The sequence below is a fragment of the Hippopotamus amphibius genome, chromosome 7 (genome assembly GCF_030028045.1).
Source record: "Hippopotamus amphibius kiboko isolate mHipAmp2 chromosome 7, mHipAmp2.hap2, whole genome shotgun sequence".
In the NCBI taxonomy this organism is placed as follows: domain Eukaryota; kingdom Metazoa; phylum Chordata; class Mammalia; order Artiodactyla; family Hippopotamidae; genus Hippopotamus; species Hippopotamus amphibius.
In genome coordinates this window covers 89061264-89081058 of record NC_080192.1, presented here as the reverse complement: position 1 = coordinate 89081058, position 19795 = coordinate 89061264, and the positions used below count along the sequence as shown (strand labels likewise).

At 47.8% G+C, this 19795-nt stretch overlaps 1 protein-coding gene across 2 annotated transcripts; it reads right to left on the bottom strand.

Moving 5' to 3' along the window:
* Positions 1 to 8260: 8260 nt before the first annotated feature.
* On the bottom strand, positions 8261 to 13385 carry CD207 (CD207 molecule). Of its 2 annotated transcripts, XM_057742656.1 has the most exons (7): positions 13293 to 13385; positions 13079 to 13195; positions 11259 to 11633; positions 10523 to 10674; positions 9769 to 9887; positions 9205 to 9218; positions 8261 to 8344 (listed from the first exon to the last, which is right to left on the bottom strand). In XM_057742656.1, exons 1-7 carry the CDS (start codon positions 13366 to 13368, stop codon positions 8295 to 8297), a joined length of 903 nt encoding a protein of 300 aa, XP_057598639.1. In that variant the 5' UTR covers positions 13369 to 13385; the 3' UTR covers positions 8261 to 8294. The 2 variants fall into 2 exon arrangements, with proteins under 2 accessions (XP_057598639.1, XP_057598638.1); XM_057742655.1 differs by having other exon boundaries at positions 8268 to 9218.
* Positions 13386 to 19795: the final 6410 nt, after the last annotated feature.

Below are 19795 nucleotides of genomic sequence, written 5' to 3'. Positions count from 1 at the left end.
AAAAATATATTTGGTCTCTGTCTCAGTCCCTAGAACAGAGCTCCTAGAACCCTTGGAATTTTCTGAGCAACAGAAGCGTCTTTTGTTATTCAAAATAAACCCTTTTCAACTACACTTGAGTTTATGGTAATGAGGGGACTGAGAATAGACCCCTAGACAGCTTCTGGACGCAGGCAGTCTCAGAAAGACTAAACCCTCACCTCTCTTATTGGGTTATAAAAGCTTATAAACAGCAAGAGAGATTCAAGGTGTTTTCAAGAAGTTTCATGGCTGGTGAACACCCCCACATATCAGAAGGGTGTTGCACCCCAGCTCCATGGGAACAGAGGCTCCCGTGTGCGGGGTCCTTCTGGACCTTGCCCTCTGTACCTCTTCATGTGGCTCTTCATATGTAGCCTTCATCATAAACTGTAATAGTAAGTACAGTGTTTTCCTGAGTTCTGTGAGTCATCCTAGTGAATTATCGACCTGAGAGGGGTCATGGGGTCCCCCAGATTTGCAGCTGGCTGGGCAGAAGTGTGGCTGCCTGGAGACCCTGCTTGCACATGGCATCTGAATTTGGGGCGGTCTCGTGGGACTGAGCCCCTAACCTGTGGGGTCTGCGCTAACTCCAGGGGTGAGCATCAGAATTGAATTGAATTGTAGGATACTCAGCCGATGTCAGAGAATTAGTTGTTTTCAGAAAACAGTACACATCTGGTGTCAGAAGTGATGTCAGAAAACACCAAATAAGACCCAACTTGATCCAAGATCTCACCTCTAGCTGATTGGATCTGTGCTCCCCTGAGTTGATCAGGTTTGGGACTAACTCAGAAGAGACTGCTGGATAAGCCAATGTGCTGCTTTATGATGACACCTGTAACTCCCAAGAGGAACAAACACTGCTTCAGGGGGTTCCTGCTGCCTGTGGGCCGAAACCTGGGAGTGAGGCATCCCAATGGAGCTGTGCAGCCCCAAGTCCCCACCCCCCGTGGGGGTGACCAGCTGGACAGAATCAATACCCCGCACTGGCTGGTCAAGGCAGCCCTCCCGAAGTCGGTTCTGAGGATGACGGCAGATTCTCGCTCCTTGGTCCCCCATCACTTCAGATAGTTATACCCTTACCGAAATGGACCACATTTAACTCATAAAAATCTAATTATGTATTTGTACCCTATCTCACCAGCAGCCCATTTGCAAGATGTCAGTTACGTTGCAAATGGCTTGTTCCTTTCAAATCGTGTTATTTTTTCCCATTTTCACCTTCAGTCCCTACATCCTATTCCCAGGGCATTTTCCCAAATGCTGGAGTCAGCCTCTCACAGGCCCTGAGCACCATCCAAGAAGCCTGCTGCTGGGCTTTCATGATGGAGAAGCCACACTGAACATGCCTTTTCCTTTGACCCAGTGGAAGATCAGCTCGGGTCCAGCAGGAGCCTGTGTTGTGAACGGCCACTGTCGACACAGCCACAGCCAGCCGGGCACACAGCTCGTCTGCAGGGTGAGGAGGGGAGTGCTCGCCTACACCCAGGTCCTGATGCCAAGGCGGGGTGTGTGTGTGTGTGTGTGCATGTGTGTGTGTGTGTGTGTGGTGTGTGTGTGCGTATGTGTGTGTGTGTGCATTTGTGTGTATGTGTGTGGTGTGTGCATGTGTGTGTGGTGTGTGTATATGTGTATGTGTGTGTGCATGTGTGTGTGGTGTGTGCGTGTGTGTGGTGTGTGTGTATATGCGTATGTGCATGTGTGTGTGCATGTGGTGTGTGTAGGTATGTGTGTGTGTGCATGCATGTGTGTATATGTGTATGTGTGTGTGTGTGTGTGTGTGTGTGTGTGTGTGTGTTTATGTATGGGGGTGGGGGGAGGGTGTAGAACGCAGAGCCACCATCCACCTCCTGGCAGTTGAAAGGTGAGCAGAGAGGAGAGGACACAGGAAAATGTGAAGTCAGTCAACAGCTCTGCCTGAGACCCCAGGAGTGTCCGCGAGGAAAGGGAGCTGCCAGATGTACCCCCCTCCAAGAGGCCTGTAAGACGCCCAGGGGTGGCAGCAGAAAAGAAAGGGCCTGCCTTGGTTTCTGTTTCCCCACATACAGGAAGGGCCCATGTCAGCCCACTCAGGAGCTGTTTCCTCCTGGGCCTGAGAAGCTGAGGGCGCCTCAAAAACAGAACTCTGGGGAACCTTGCTCAACTGGAAGGGCGGAGTCTGGGCCAGGAGGGGGCACAGTGCTCTAGGCCTGATCAGCAGGACTCTTCCCCTCACCCCTTCCCCGTGCCCAATTCCCTCCCCACTCCAGGCTCCCAGCTCTTATTTCTCCCACAAGAACATCATCTGCCAGCAGGAAAGAAGCACCAGGAGGTTGCTACATCCTTGCCGAGAGATTTCTCTGCTCTCTGGCCAGGAAAAATCAGATGGACATCTTGCACAGTAACACCAGAGCCACGCGTTGGTCGGGACCTCTGACACATTAGTTGTCCCTGTCTGCTCCTAGAGAGGCAGATCCTCAGCTTCAGACACCCCAGAAGTTTTTGATTGTCCATATCAACCCTTGACCATGCAGGGCGATCAGCTGGGAGTGGCTGACCCCGCAATCTTGATGGAAAGGAGAGACCCACAGTTGCAAGCAGGGTCCTGGGCAGCTGTGAACTGAGTCTGCCTCCTTCAGGCTTCTCTCCTAGGATTAGTCTTGAGAACCAGCCTGCCCTCATGCTCAGTCTCCTGGCAGGGGTGAAGCTGAGCCCGTACCCAATTCTCAGGATTAAGCCTATGGCTCTATCAACATAACCCATCTCCCTGGCCTCCATTACTGCTCCAGCGTTAAGCATGCGACCCAATGCTGGGGTTTTGTTGAAACTATTGGAAAAAGGAAGTTCTCTTCTCTGAAGTTACAGAGCTATGAGGTTCTGAGCTTGGAGCTAGCCGGATCACCCCTGGGGAGAGTCTGCCTGGCATCAGTGCCAAAGCAGAGGCAGCCAGGGGCAGGGCTGGAGAGACAGCTTCGTGGCATGATGTGAGAGAGAGACAAAAAAAGAAAGGAAGGAAGGAAGGAAGGAAGAAGGAAGGGTGGAAGGAAGGGAGGAAGGAGGGAAGGAAGGGAGGAAGGTAGGGAAGGAGGGCGGAGGGGAGGAGAGGGGAGGGAGGAAAGAAGGAAGATAGAGATAGATAGATGATAGATGATAGATAGATGATAGATAGATAGATGATAGATATAGATAGATGATACATATAGATGATAGATATAGATAGATGATGATAGATAGGTATAGATAGATAGATAGATGATAGATAGATAGATGATAGATAGATAGATAGATAGATAGATAGATAGATGATAGATAGATGATACATAGACAAATAAATCACAAAACAGAAAAATAAAATATTACAGCATGTACCTGTGCACAAGAGCTGGGATCAGTCAATCAGTAAGAGTGAGTCAAACATTTTTTTCTCCTCTTCTTTGTATTCAAATACAAAAATATAGGATAGAGAAAAGATGGCGGCGAAGTAGTGAGACATGGAGTGCATCCCTCTCCACAGATGCATTGGGAATACATGGAAGGACGCAGTAATTCCCACAGAGAACCAGCTGAACACCAGCAGACGGCCTCGGACACCAGAAAGGACTGCGGGGAGCCCGATATAGCCGCTAAGTTTTTGGTAGTACGGACAATATATCTCTCATACTTTCCTTTCATCCCTATCTTTTATACATTTCTATTCCTTTCTTTTTATTTGCATATTTCCAACCATATTACGCTCTTCTGTTCCCCTTTCTTCCAGCCATTTTAAGTTTATTTTATCTTAACATACTTATAAGCAACACTATCGGTTTGCTCAGACTCCTTGCTCTTTTCTCCAGATGACGCACTGCCTTGGTATTTAATATTAGGCTTTTGTCTTTATCTTAGTTCTTAGTACAGTTGTCTAATTACATTCTGAGAATCTCCATTCTCTCTGGTGGTACTCTGGCTCTTTTCTATATTTGATCCTAGCTTACAAATTCTCCCTGGATTAATGTTTATATGTGTAAGGTGTTATTTGTTTGCTTGTTTGCTTTTGCTTTTGTCTCTGATTTGTTCTGCTTCAGTTGTCAATTTCTGATGGGTTTCTCTTTGAATATCTGATAGCACACTGGGGTTCTGTCAGGTCTTTCTAGAGCCTTATGTCCTAACGGATTCAGTAATTGTGTGTCTTATACATGTATGTGTTTCCTAGACTTAATATTCATTTAATCCAATACTTGGACATTAGTCTGAGGCTTGGACACTCTTCTATAAACACCTCTATCGCCAGGACAAGCAACCCCAAAAGTTTGGACAACCATGAGGAAACAAAGAAACCCCATGCAGGCAAAGGAGCAGGAAAAAAACCCACAAGACCAAATAAATGAGGAGGAAATAGGAAAAATGCCTGAAAAAGAATTTAGAGTAATGATAGTAAAAATGATACAAAATCTCGATAACAAAATAGAGAAAGTACAAGAAACAGTTCATAAGAACTCAGAAAAACAAACAGCAATGGATAACAAAATAACTGAAATTAAAAATACTCTAGATGCTATAACCAGCAGAATGACTGAGGCAGAAGAACGAATAAGTGAGTTGGAAGATAGAATGGGGGAAATAAACACCACAGAGCAAGAAAAAGAAAAAAGAATAAAAAGATTAGAAGACAGTCTCAGAGACCTCAGTGATAACATTAAGCGTACCAACATTCGAATTATAGGCATCCCAGAAGAAGAAGAAAACAAGAAAGGGTCTGAGAAAATATTTGAAGAGGTTCTAGTGGAAAACTTCCCCAACATGGGAAAGGAAATAATGAACCAAGTCCAAGAAGCACAGAGAGTCCCATACAGAATAAACCCAAGGAGAAATACACCAAGGCACATATTAATCAAACTAACAACAATTAAACACAAAGAAAAAATATTAAAAGCAGCAAGAGAAAAGCAACAAACAACATATAAGGGAAAACTCATCAGGATAACAGCTGACCTTTCTACAGAAACTCTGCAGGCCAGAAGGGAATGGCAGGATATACTGAAAGTCCTGAAAGAGAGAAACCTACAGCCAAGAATACTCTACCCAGCAAGAATCTCATTCAGATTTGAGGGAGAAATCAAAAGCTTTCCAGACAAGCAAAAGTTCAGAGAATTCAGCACCACCAAACCAGCCTTACAACAAGTGCTAAAGGAACTTCTCTAAGTAGGAAACACAAGAAAAGGAAAACACCTACAAATACAAACCCAAAACAATGAAGAAAATGGTCATTGGAACACACATGTCAATAATCACTTTAAATGTAGATGGGTTAAATGCTCCAACCAAAAGACACAGACTGGCTGAATGGATACAAAAACAAGACCCTTCTATATGCTGCCTACAAATACAATAATATAGATTTTTCAAGAGCATTTTCATTGGAGCATTAAGAGAGGGCATGTCAATCACTGTTAGCCTGCAGAATGAGAAAAAAAAGCCTGCAGTAAAATAAATACACAAACTGGATGAGACAAAATTCTCACCCACCCTTGGCTCCCAGCTTTCCAGCTAATAACAGAAAAAATCCTGGAATTTCTTTAGAAATATTATGGTGTCCATGACCTGAGGGGTTAAGTACGTATGACGTCCACCCCTTACCTGAGACAGGACTAAAGTGCTGTCAATGCTGGACGTCTTGGGTAAGGACCCGTTGGCAGCAGAAGGGCGGGTACCCATGTGGTGACCTCCCTGGAGAAGTAAGCCTGCCTGTGGGGGTAAGCGACTCAAGGTCACGAGACAAGGCAGAGCAACAGCCATCCCAGCTTCCTGGAAGGAAGAAGGCCTGGCAATGCTACGCTGGCTGGTTACAGGGTGGGGCGCAACCTCCAAATAAAAATACGTCCTCACCGGCTCCGGCTCCCTCGGTTTGGAGGAAAAGCAACGGGCAGGGGCGTGGGGGCAGGCTACACGTGCACGGGACCTGGGGGTGTCAGGAGGGCTGCGATGCAGCCAAGGTGGCCCCGGGACCTCAGCAGCCGGGCTCCTGGGCCTGCCCTCTGCTGCCCTCCCCTGTGTCTCACCTACTCTCCTCCGCACCGTTTTCTTTTCTCTGCCACACGTATGCCTCACGTGCTTTGCTTCTCTGCCTCACAGCTTCTGCATATTCCTAGTTTCCGCAGGTGTCCCGTGGCGGCCCCTCCAGACTTTTTCTAACTCAGGGCCTTCCAGCGTGACGTCTCTTTGTTAACTGCCTCAGTCCCTGGGTATTTCCAGGTTCACATTCTTTCCCAGACAAATGTTCAGATAGTCCCACTCATCCCTTCACGTCAGAACAAACCAGAGATTCCCAAGCCAGTCTGGTTCTTATCACTTCCTATGTACCCCAGTGGTGAGTGTCTTAATCAATTCAGGCTGCTATAACAGAAACATTACAGACTAAGAGGCTTACGCAAGAGAAATTCCTTTCTCACAGTTCTGGAGGCTGGGAAATCCAAGATCAGGATGCTGGCAGACTCAGTTCCTGGTGAGGGCTCTCTTCCTGGTTTGCAGATGGCTGTCTTCTCATTGTAAACTCACAGGGCAGAGAGCAGACAGAGAGAGGCAAGCTCTCATGTCTCTTCCTATAAGGGCACTAATCCCACCATGAGGCCGCCACTCTGGTGATTTAAGTACCTCCTAAAGGCCCCATCTCCTAATAGCATCCCACTGGGGATTTGGGTTTTAACATATGAATTGTGAGGGGATGCATTCAGTCAGTCCATAGCAGTGAGGGAGGTATCTCCTGCCCCAAATAGAACAAGATGGCCAAACACATGACATCTGACACTGGGCAGATAAGACTCATGGCAGTTTACTAGTCACAGCCCGGAGGAGGACACTGCATACCACGTGGGGCCACGCAAGAGTTACACCCAGGAGCAGAGGGATCCACCCAGGGCTGTGGGAAGCAGACTTTGTAGCAACAAGAGGATAGTGTGTCCCTGGTTCCTGCAGGAGGATGTGATTGGCTTGTTTGAATAGCTTCCAGACTGGCAGGTTAGTGGAACTCAGTAGGTTGAAAACTGGGTGGAGTGCAGCTGGTCCAGTTAAGGGGAACCAGCCAGGACAGGGGACATATCTGGTGAGAGCTGGAGAACTCACTGTTAAGCTTTTGGGGTCCTGTAAGGGTCAAAAAATGTCATGGCAATAAGTGAAATGTTAGGCCTTACAATGCAAGCCTTTGAATTCACTGTCCTTCCTTGGGGAGGAGGCTGGAGCATGGGGCAGGGTCACTTGTTACTCAAAACGGCAACCCAGACTTAGTGACTAACACATCAGGCATGACAGCAAGATGGAGAGCAGTGTCATGTTTGGAAACACAAGGAAATAGTTCCCTAGAGGCAGCTCTGAGCCCACAACTTGTATTTCATTTCTACTTCAGCTTGTGCTACGAGCAGATAGCCGACACTGGGAAGAAATAATATTTTCCAGTAATTTGCTACTTCGAATTACAAAGAGTAGGAACAACCAGGTATTTCTTAGAGAAGATGTCTTCCATGTGAGCTTGCCCACCTTCACTTCCACGACACCCCTGCGCCCTCAGACCTCAGATGTCCCTGGAGCTGGCCTGCAAATGCTCCCACATGGACGCCATCACTGACTGCCCATCCCTCATCCATCCCCATATTTTGAAAACATCAATTGGCCCGTATTCCTTCAAGCTTCCTCTTAATGTTCCTGCCCTCAGCCCTGACCCCTTCACACCCAGAACACCACCCTGCTGGTCACAGTCATTAAAGGAAAACGTCCTCTCCCCAGGACCCTAAAGAGGGCACCTAACTAGGACACCAAAGAGGGGAGGGCTGCTTTGCTGAGCCAACCCTGTGCTCACACCATGCCCCTTTCTGCTTCCTCTCGTCTCCCCTCCTGTCTGGTGTGGCCTGGGTTCCTGCCTCAGCCCCTGGATGGGGGATTTGGACCCGATGTCTGTGATCACAGTCTCTGTAAAGAGTGGAAACCTGACACTTCTCCCCATCAGGAGCAAAGCCAGAGAACAGAAGATGGTCTGTGAACAACTGGGAGGAAAGACCACCAAGAGGGTCATGACACTGCAGACACTGCAGTCCTAGCTCTGCTGCATTCCAATAAAAACCAGAGATAAGTACTGCTCAAATTTTATGGCTAGAATTTCCTGGGGCTGGAACTTTTCCACTCCTTGTAGGAAATTTTGAACCCCCAACCATTTCCTGAAGACACCCCAGAACTTCATGTCCAGCAGAGCAGATGTCCTTCCCCACACATTTCTACCCCTAGGAAGAAAAAAAAGGGACTGGCCTTTTCCCAGGCAGCATTTTATTCTAATGACGCTTGGAAGTGCCCTCTTCACTGAAAGCCGCTTCCCCTGCACCTGGGTGAGAGGAGATGCAGAAGAAAGAGGAGGCGTAGGGAAGGGAGGCAGAGGGGCTGGGCAGACAAACTGGGACCCAGAGTTTAGCGAGTGAAGGGGAGGGAGAAGCAGGTGGACGATCGCCCAGCTCTAAGGAGACACGTTCCCACGTCAGCCCTTGATCTGAATCAGTCAAGTCTGTCCCAGGGAGGAAGGGGCTCAGATCTCAGAAGATGTGGATGAAGGGGGCAATGGGTACGTGGCATGAAGAGGGTCACCAAGAGCAGAGCTATTCCCACTGAGAACACAGCAACAGGCAGGCAACTGGGAATTCTGGGGAATCAGCCAGAAAAGCCCTGAGTCTCAGTCTCTGCAGAATTGCCTGGGTGGTTGGAAGTAACTTTTACGCAGTGAAGCTGAGGCTTCTCTAAAAAGATGGGACGCCCCAGGGTGCTGTCCCAGATCCTGGGTCCTGATCACTTCACTGGGGCAGTCTGAACTTCTAATCCTCTCCACCCTCACTTTCCATTTCAACCCAAGATATCCTTTCCATTTCAGCTGCCTCTGTGGGGTCAGAGACTTCCCAGCCAAGGCAGATGGGCTCCCGGATGCCTTCAGGACAATTTCGAAGCAAGAAAAATTAAGAGTCAAAGTCACCCTGGAGTATGAAGGAGAGAGCAGCATTTCCTTGAATTCTACAAGCTTGAATTGGAGCTTAAAGTTTGAGCGTGGGGGCCAGTCCTGTCATGGTTCTGATGGGATGTAGGGTCGTTTACAGACAAAAAGTAATTCATTGTCACAGGAGACATCATTCCATGACTGCAGTGAGGATATCCTTATATTGGCACAGTGTTCATTGTTCCCAAGGTTGTTGGGCTCACCTGGAATCCAGAACCTACCAAAGGCAAAACGAAAAGAAGAAAAGAAAACAAAAGAAAGAAAAGAAATGAAAAGAAAAAGAAAAAAAGAAAAGGAAAGGAAAGGAAAACATTATTTCCAGTGAATAAATGAGAGACTTCAACTCCAGCTTTGGTCCCAGGTGATAGTATCACAACTTCTTCTATGTCTGAGAGGAAGGGGATCGGTGATCGGTCAAACTCTGAGCCTGCAATCACCCCCAACTTAGGGCCACACCAGCCCACAACTCTTAAGACGCTACAAGAACCCACAGGGCAAAGACCTAGACCTAGAACGAGGTCCCTGCCAAGTCTGGGTGGACGGCCATGCTGCCAAACCCCAGAGGGCAACCGAGAGGTCACACATTCACCTCCAGTTCCACCGCTAATTAGTAGCAGAGGCCAGCTAGAGCTCCGTTCAATGCTCTTGCCACCTGAGAACGGGAAGAATTGCAAACCCTACAGTCGAGGGGGACTATCAGCCCCTTCTTCACACAGTGGCCCTGGCCCAAGAAAGTCCATCTGGGAAGGAGGGTTCTCAGGGCTTACTTTGCACTCTGGACCTTGTTGAAGGGAGTGTTGTCCACCCAGTACCAGTCTCCCTCACTCCCTGCTTTGGTCAGGCCGATCCAGTAAAGAAGTCCACCTGCCGTCTTGTAGAGAAACTCCTGCAGGGAGACAGAAGAAGCAGAGGCGCTGCCGTGACTCGGAGTTGGAGTATCTGTCTCTCTGGGCGCTCTTCACCCAGCCTCAGCAACAACCCCTGAACCCACAGACACAAGGTTGGGACTCTAGACTCTGACTCCAGAACCCATGATCTTACCTGCTTTGCCAGCCCACCTCCAGATGAGAGGAGCTTGTTCAGTATTCTGCCTCACCAGGTAGGAGACGTCTTGGGTTAGATAGTGTCATTCATGCTATTCGCAAATATTTCTATTTTCTGGGCACATGGAAAGATTGTACTACCCTGCCCTCTTTGAAGCTACAAATACTGCATCATTTGTTTGGCCAATGAAATGTGAGCAGAAGTGAACACACAATGTGCCATGTTCCCTTTTCTCACCTCAGCAATTGTGGAAACAGACGTTGACATGAAATCTCCTTTGGCCTGAGCCCTTGAGTAACCACAGTGAGCAGAACCCCTTGCCGGCCCTTGCTGGACATGTAGTGTACAAGTGACACGTGATTCTGGAGAGTTATACTGAAATTTGGGGATCTTTGTCACCACAGCACAATCTTGCCCATCCTGCCTGATACAGCTACCAAAACACCCTCTTCCTAGAGCCCACAGGACAGCACTCACCTGTTCACTCTCTGAGGTCACTGAGGTCAGGTGTGAATCCCTGGACTTACAGAGCTGCTGGGCACTGTACCAGGTCTTTGCGATTTGAGAAAAGTAATAGAAGTTCCCCCTGAAGTACTTCCAGCCTTGAGAAACCATCTGTAGGATGTCATCTAGAGAACAAGGGTGAAATGTGAACTCTGGTGTTCCTGTTTTCTCTGGTGCTGGCTAGGTGGGGGTACTTGGGTGGGATCCCAGAGATAGAGTGAATGGGGATGGGCTCTGGGGTCCTTGGGTCCTTGTGCAGGAGCTTGGGGACATTCCCTCAGATCCTGAAAGTCTAACTGAGGTTGGTAGGGTCTCTGGGCTCAGAGAGGGGAGAGAGAGAGAGGCTGGATCAAGAATCCATCTCTCCTGTGAAGGAGGAGTAATTCTCTGTTGGCTGTCATGAGTGTCTGAGCCCCTGGGCTCTAGGGAGAGAGTGGTGGAAAATGGCTGGGTTTGGATCTGGATGAAGAGACTCTCTAATGCCTTCATATTCTGTGCCTTGGTGTGGGAACCCCGGCTGGTCCCTGGTCCCTTCTCTCCTGAACCCAACACCCATGCTGAGCCCTCTCTTCTTAACTTTCCAGCCATGCCTGCCCTGCTCCTCTCCCCCTTCCCTCCACATACACCAGCCCAATGGCATCATGCCTGAAACTGGCAAGGTCCCACGGGCCACTGGTCAGTTTGTAACATTCTTTCCTGAGTCACTTACTTTGCTGTTGGAGCAACTTGCTGACATTCTCCAAATTGCTCTGGAGTCCCCGGACCATTGCATTTAAAGCACTGGCTTTATCCAAATCTCTTTTTAGCTCTGGGATTTGGGCATTTAACCTATCGACTTGTTCCCAGCTACTTGTTAGTGTCTGCAGCCGTGCATTGGCTTCCTTTACGCCAGTTTCCAACCTCTGGATCTGAGAACGCACACGATCCAGGCTGGCATTCAGCCACTGGACCTGAATGCCAACTGCCACCACGCCGCCTCTATTCCTCTTGATTCCAGAACTCAGGGTGCTGATGTTGTCCACATGATCTTTCAGGAACTGGGCATTGGTCTTGACATCCGATACTGTGCCCATAAGCCAGGCATCTAGATTTGAGAAAGTCAAAAGGTCAGCCAAGGAGATCCCCAGGGACTGGAGTGGGGGTGTTGCCAGGGTAATAAAAGGAAGGGGAGGGGAGGGATGGGCTCAGGCTTCCCGAGGACCCCACCCAAGGAGCAGTTGCCTACTCTCCATTCATTCGTAATGTATTCATTTGACAAACACGTGATGGGCACCTTTCATGTGCCAGGAACTCTGGTAGATGCAGATCATCCAAAGATCAATGAAACACAGGCTCTCTGTAGAGGCGCTCACAGATAAGCAGGGGAGGGGAATAGAATCCAGTCCTAAATTTCCTTTGCATGTACAGGGCATATTTGGTAAAGGGATGCCTTCAGTCACCCCCTTGTCACCCTTCCCACATCCCTCTGGGCCCCATCACTTGATTCCCAGCCCTCTCTCTCTAGAGAGCCCTGCAGTGGCCATCAGCTAGGGCAGCACCATCGCTCCCGTGACTACCCACAGGCCCCGTGTGGCCATGGGAGGGACCAGCCATGCAGATTTCTAATCTGGAGGTGATTTCTTCTCCAGAGAAAATGAAAAAGAAGAATTATGAAGCCATTTCTCCTCTTCCCTTGTCCCACCCCCTGCCACACTCTGCTCAGGCCACAGGCTCCGGTTCCATAGAGGAAACTAAAAGTAAACCAAGTGGGCTCAAAGCAGAGAGAGGAGACTCTGCTCAGAGCCTCCAAGTCCAAGACCAAATATGTCCTGAGGCCTTGAAGGGAGAAGACAGATGTTCCCTCAGTCTGCTTTCTGGAGCCCTAATGAGAGGAAGAAGCTTCTACCACCAGCAGAGGCCATGAGGCTTGGCAAAGCCAGAAGAGGAAGAAAGATGAGTCACACATTCAACAAAAAAGTAGGAAGTTTCCCTTGACATGATCTTTGTGGGAGCAGGGGAGTGAAGAAAACATGAAGGGGTCTTGTGAAGCGGGTGATAACCCTAACCCTAACCCTAACCCTAACCCTAACCCTAACCTGTTGGCCAGGACCTCCATGTAGTCAGTTGCGGCTGAAGATACAGTTGGAACCCCATCCCTTGTGCAGTCAGGAAACATCAGTCTCACTGTTGGGGGCTGCCCACAAGGCTCTGAAGTGAAGGGACACACAGCTCAGAGAGGAAGGAGAAAATGACACAGGATGAAGATGGGCAAACACTTCCTGGGGACAAAAGAGTGTATCCTTGCGCACAGGCATGCTGACCCCAGTCAGGAAACCCTCCCCGGAATTGGAAAGGAAGGAGCAGGAGCTGATTTTACTGGGGATGGGGTGGAGGGTGGGGGGGGGGGGATCTTTCCGACCGCATGTGGAAAGAAGTGAAACAAGACAAATGAAAAAGCCAGAGATGGGAGAGACCACCGGAAAGCAGGGGAGAGAGGGAGCCGACTGGCTGTGGGGAAAGTCCAAGCCTGGATCAAAGCTGAGGACTCACAGAGAATGGCCTGCAGCAGGACAGAGGCAACCATGACCAGCGTGAGGAAGATGACTGTAGCGCGGACTGTGAGAAGTCTCCCCAGGACCAGAGACGGACGCGTCTTGGGAGGAGGCTCTGCGGGAAGAAGAGGAGAACGTTTGTTGATGGACCAGAAGACTGAGGGTTTGGGCACAGCGCCCTGAGCAGGCTCTGAGCAGTGGTCGGTGCTTGCCTCCAGGCCAGAGGGAGATGTTCTGTTTATCCACAGTGAAGTGTACATCAGGGACCTCGCTCTCGGTCGTCTTCATCCTGCACAGGAACCCTCGTGGCACAGATGCTCCCGGCCAGCCGTCACCTCAAAGACCTTTTATCTAGAGGAAAAGGGAAGTGACCCCTGAAGTCCATTGTGTCATCCCAAAGTTCCCCGTTCCTGGCTTAGGCACCTTGCCTGCGCTAGGCTACACCTCAGTCCTCTCCTCAAAGGCCTGAGCTTTCAGGAAGAGGCCACTTGTCATCTTCTCTGAGGGTCTGTTACATGGACACCTTAACCCCCTTGTCCTCAGGCTAAGTAAGCTTTCTCTCTTATAAGACAGCCCTCATCCACCATCCGTTCAGCCACCCATTCACCCCACAAATACATATTGAGTGTCTTCTAGGTACCAGACACTGTATTAGGACTGAGCCACAAAGCTGAATAACTCACAGCCCTTGCACTCAAACAGCGCACAGTCTTGTAGAAAGACAGACCTGAGCAAATAAATAACATTCCAGGGTGTTGAGCGTAACAACAGAAGAATATGCACAGTTCAAAGGGAGTACAGAAACTGCAGTGATGGTAAGAAGTTCCAGGTGGAGGGAATATTCGAAAGCATGGAGTGCCTGGAGACGTGTAAGCCGTTTGGCGCTGTGGGAGTGTAAAGTATGTGACTGAAGTGGGGAGGGCGTGAGCTGAGGAGGCGCTTGGGGTCAGATCATAAAGATCCTTTGGGGTCATGTTAAGGAACTGGAACTCTGGCTTATGGATGCTGTGGAGGCAGGGAAGGACTTTAGGCAGGAGAGAGACTAGGACAGGAGCATGGAAGACACATCACTCTAATCACAGTAAGGGTGTGGGGAGTCTGGAAGCAGGGAGACCAGTAAGGAGACCACTGCGTTATCATATTCTACTTTCTGTTGTTAAGGCAGCTTAGATGATACAGTATCCCTTTATAAAATGGGGCTTGGAGATCCAAACTGTAAATGTAAGACTTGGGTCCTCTTCTCTGCTGCCTGCACTTGTGAGCAGCTCAGACGAAGTGGGGAAGCTCAGCAACATCACACCAGGAGCTGTCCTTTCATTCATGGGAGATGCTCAGGGCAGAGAGGAGCTGATTTGGGGCTCTATGAGGGACTAAGTTTTCTCCTGGGAAGCTTCTCATACTTTGAAGAAGTCTGCCAAATCTGAGAAACCTGGTACACAACAGATTCTAAACAAATATTTCTTGGAAGGTAGAAAGAGAGGAAGGAAGAGAGGAAGGAAAGAGGGATGGAAGAGAAAAGGAAGGAAGTCCAGATAATTGGGTGGATTGATGGATTGATGGATGGATGGGTGAGTGGATGGATGGATGGAAGCTGGATGGATGGATGGAAGGATGGAAGGAAGATGATGGATGGGTGGATGGAAGGAAGATGGATGGAAGGATGGAAGGATGGAAGAGAAGTGAATGGAATATTTGATGGCTGATCATGACTCTGAAATTCTAGCCTGTGGACTGGAATCTGTCTTCTAGAAGCTACTGCATCTTTCTACAGCCTCCAGCGGTTCTCATTCATCCCCATAGTAAAGGCGTGAGGCAAGTGTGACATTAAACCCTACCCCCAAATGTGTAACAACTCTGGGCACACGACTAGAAAGCTGACCTGGCTTCGCTGACTCTGAGCCGGTGGAGCTGGATGACAGGTTGGCATCGGGGACCAAGATTGGAGACGAAATGATCGGGGCCAAGGAAATTGCTACCTTTACTTGCAGGGGCTTCTGCTGCCTTTGATATTTGAGGGGATCCCACATCCCTGTCTGACAAGTTCATTGTACTTATAGGCCCCTTGCTGTTCCCCCTCCAGGCTGAGTAGGCCTCACACTGGAGCTGTTTCTCTGACTGGTTGAGGGAACCCAGAGAGGACTCCACACCACACTTCCTAAGCGCTGGGAAGGAAGCTGGTCACAAGGATGGTGTCCTACTCATCCTGTCTCATCTCCTGCCTGCCCACATAGCGTCCAGGCTGGCCATCTGGGCTAAGCTTCAACATCAGCTAATCCCACACTCCTAGCTCACTGCCAGTCTCTGAACACTAAAACCACACCCACTCTCTTAAAGCTGCTCATCTAACTGAAGAGGCTTGGTTCTACCAGAGCTCAGAAAGAGTCAGAATGTTCTGTTTCTGGGCTCTCGTGCTTGGTATTCAGTCTAATCTCAGAATCACCTCAGCTCTTCTGCTCCTGGTTTCTGGCCCCACATCCACATCCACATCCCAGGGTCTTAGGGATGCAGAAGAATCCACGTTACTCAAGACCCTGGTAGAAAGTGCCCTTGGGGTCTTAGTTTCCTCCTGAGGCATTTGAGGGAAAGCAGATACCACATAACATTTGGGAATGTCTGGCCCTTTCCAGCTCTGTTGAAAAGTTGGCTTTCCCCAGGCCCCTGCTGGTGTGTGGCATGAGTGATGAATGGAATGCGCGTGTGGCCTCCCAGTGGCCCCAGGAAATGATCTGGAAGCCTCACCAAGCTGGGATGAGACTCACTGAGTAAGAAGGGGCTGGGCTTGGGGGGCATTCACTCTGAGTGATGGAGATGGAGGCCTCAGGTAGATGTCCGCTGATCGCTGGACAAAAGCCTGATCCAGCATGAGAATGCTGGGCAAGAAGCAACCACAATGCTGTGGGCCCTCTGGGGTTTCAGAGATGGTTTCTGTGACAGTCCTGGCCACGGGGAGTTTCATTTCCCATTTTGCAGGGAAGATGTGGGTATTTTCCTCTGGCTATGCTTACCCGCAGGTGTTTCATGAGCAGTCTTCCCCACATCCCTCTGGGTGCTCTATGTGACTCCTGGCCTGACAGCCCAGAGGAGAAAATAGGAAGAGAAAAGACCGAGCAGGAGGTGGGTGCCTCAGCCTTGCTTTCCAGCCAGGAAGGAGAGCGGTTCTCCTGAATACTCAGGAGAACCCAACTCTTCCAAACAGAGGAATAATCTTGGGCCAGATCTAGAGTGACCAAAAATCACCAACTGTAAAATAGATAGCCAATGGGAAGTTGTTGTATAACAAAGGGAGTTCAACTTGAGGATGGAAGATGCCTTAGAGGACTGGGATGGGAAGGGTGGGGGGGACTCGAGGGAGGGTGGGGGGGGAGTCAAGGGAGGGAGAGAATATGGGGATATGTGTATAAAAACAGATGATTGAACTTGGTGTACCCCAAAATAAATAAATAAATAAAATTTAAAAAAAAACAAAAACAAAAACAAAAACAAAAAACAAAAATCACCACGGTGTTGAGAGAGAGGAGAGTCAGTGCTCATTTTTCTGTTTCCCCACCACCATGCTCCTGGGGTTCTAAGGCCTTCTCTGGATAAGAATGGAGGAAGGAAACAGTTTGGTCACTTTCCCCTTCTCTGGTTGGGACTCTCCTTATGCTTGGAGGTGGACCATGGGCATAACCAATGGGAGTGGAAAAGAGACCTGGGCTGTTTGAAATGCCCCAGCAGTGCTGAGAGTCATCTCCAAGGAGTGGTGATCTGAGTCCCTCCATCCAAGGCACAGAGGAAACTAGAGTGGAAAACAACCAGGTAGAGGGGATGGGGGAGGATTGGAGGGATGGAGGAGAGGGCAGAAGGAAATACTGATCCACAGGCTTCACAGGGGCCTCCTATATATAAAGTGATGCAGGATTGGACCAGCAGATCCCAGATAAGCAAAGGATTCCATGCCACCCTCTGGATGTGTGCCCTGGGAACAGGGGATGGGGCAGAGAAACCAGGAAGAAATAAATGGTAGGTGAGGCCCTTCATCCATCCTTTCCTCTAGAATGCCTGCTCTGTACCAGCTTCCAGGAGAAAGACAGCCATTGAAACAGTGCTTCTCTTGGGAAAACATGGCATTCATCATCCCAGGGAGAGGGGAAGACTCTCCCAAGACTGAAAAGGACTGAGGATACCACAGGGGGCCTCCCCAGCTCTCCCTCAATGCTGGGAATGAGTTCCTCTTTTTTAGAACATTGTGTGAGGGCAGTGTTTCTCTGGCACAGTGACACTGGGCTAGACCTCAGTGAACAGGCAGTTACGTCTGGTGCCATCATACATAGAGTGGGATGGATGTGAGTGAGCGGCCTGGCTGCACGCAAGGATCTCTGTGCTCCAGGCAGAGGAGGCTGCTCTGAACTATCTGGGTCAAAGAGCCCTTGCCTGTGGCCTTAGTGAGAAGGACAAATTCATGGCAGGAAAGTAACAAAGGGCTCTTGGGAAAAGTATGCATAGTTTCTTTTTGTATCTTTTATTTCCTTATAATGATATTCATTATAGAAAAAAATCCAGGTGAGTGAAAAGAAAAAAAATTATCTACCATACAGAAAAAAATAGCTGTACACACAGTTCATTCTTCCTATCCACATGTACATATATATATATACTTACATCTATATCCATAGCTATATCTAACTATAACTGTGTGTATATTTATATACATGTTGAATGGGACAGCTCCTGTGTCTTACTCCCAGCATCCTTCCCATCTCCATTGCTGATACAAAGAGTCCCGCTCCTTTGGGAAACTATGCCCCCTTCTCAGGCCCCACATTGCTTGGCTCAGAGCCAGCATCTACAGGTTGAGTTTTTATCACAACCCATTACTCTGACATTGAGTCTTCTGCCTCCTGCTTCCACTTTTAAGGCCTCTTACATTGGGCCCACCCAGGTAATCCAGGATAGTTTCCCTATGTTAAAGCCAGCTTATTTATTTATTTATTTATTTATTTATTTATTTATTTATTTATTTATTGGGGGGGGGGTGCTGCACCACGTGGTTTGTGGGATCTCAGTTCCCGGACCAGGGACTCAACCCACGCCCTCAGTAGTGAACGTACTGAGTCCTAACTACTGGACCTCCAAGAAATTCTTTTTCTTTTTAAGAAATTTTATTGAGATACAGTTAACAGACAATAAACTGTATATATTTAGAGTGTACAATTTGGTACCTCCATCTCCCAGTTCATTCCCCCCCAACCCTCCCTGCTTTCCCCACTTGGTGTCCATATGTTTGTTCTCTACATCTGTGTCTCTATTTCTGCCTTGCAAACTGGGTGATTTGTACCATTTTTCTGTATTCCACATATATGTGTTAATATACAATATTTGTTTTTCTCTTTCTGACTCACTTCACTCTGTATGACAGTCTCTAGGTCCATCCATGTCTCTACGAATGTCCCAGTTTCATTGCTTTTTACAGCTGAGTAATATTTCATTGTATATATGTACCACATCTTTTTTATCCATTCATCTGTTGATGGACATTTAGGTTGCTTAAAGCCAACTTATTAGCAGCCTTAATTCCACTTTGCCATGTAATTTAATATACTTTCAAGTTCTGGGATTAGGATGTGGACATCTTTGTGGCCATTATTGTACCTACCATGCTTCCTCACTGTATTAAGTGAGGGTAGCCTTAACAGAACCACTCAGAAATTTTGGTACATATCCCTGATGTTTGAGAGATAAAGAGCCTGGTACTTGACACATGAATGAAAGGTCTAAGGCATTCAGTAGGTGATAATAAATAAATAGTAGGATAAATAATCTGTGGTACTTCTAAACAATAGAATATTATTCAGCCCTAAAAAGAAATGCGCTATCAAGGTACTGGAAGAAAAACAGATACATAGATCAATGAAACAGAATTGAGAGCCCAGAAATAAACCCACACATATGGACAATTAATTTATACAAAGAAGTAAAGAACATGCAAGAGAAAGAATAGTCTCTTCAATAAATGATGTTGGGAAAACTGGAGGACCACATGCAAAAAAAAAAAAAAAGGCTAGACCGTTATTTCACACTATACGTAAAAATCAACTCAAAATGGATTAAAGACTTTAATGTAAGCCATAGAACTCCTAGAAGGAAACATAGGCAGTACACTCTTTGACATCAGTCTTAGCAATGTCTTTCTGGATGTGTCCCCTGAGGCAAGGGAAATAAAAGCAAAAATAAACAAATGGAACTACATCACACTAAAAAGCTTCCGCACAGCAAAGGAGACCATCAACAACCAAAGAAATGGGAGAAGATATTTGCAAATGATATATCTGATAAGGGGTAATATCCAAAATACATAAAGAACTTATACAACTCAACAACAACAAAAAAAAACAACTTGGTAAAAAAATGGGCAGAGAAGCTGAATAGACATTTTTCCAAACAAGACATACAAAATGACAACAGGCACATGAAAAAATGTTGAACATCACTAGTTTTCAGGGAAACGCAAATCAAAACCTCAATGAGATATCACTTCCCACCTGTTAGGATGGCTGTTATCAAAAAAGCAAAAACTAACAAGTGTTGGTGAGGATGGAGAAAAGGGAACCCTGAGTTGCTATTGGTGGCAATATAAATTGGTGCAACCATTATGGAAAACAACATACTACTCAGCAATAGAAAAAAGGAAATCTTGCCATTTGCAACAACATGGATGGACCTTGAGGGTATTATG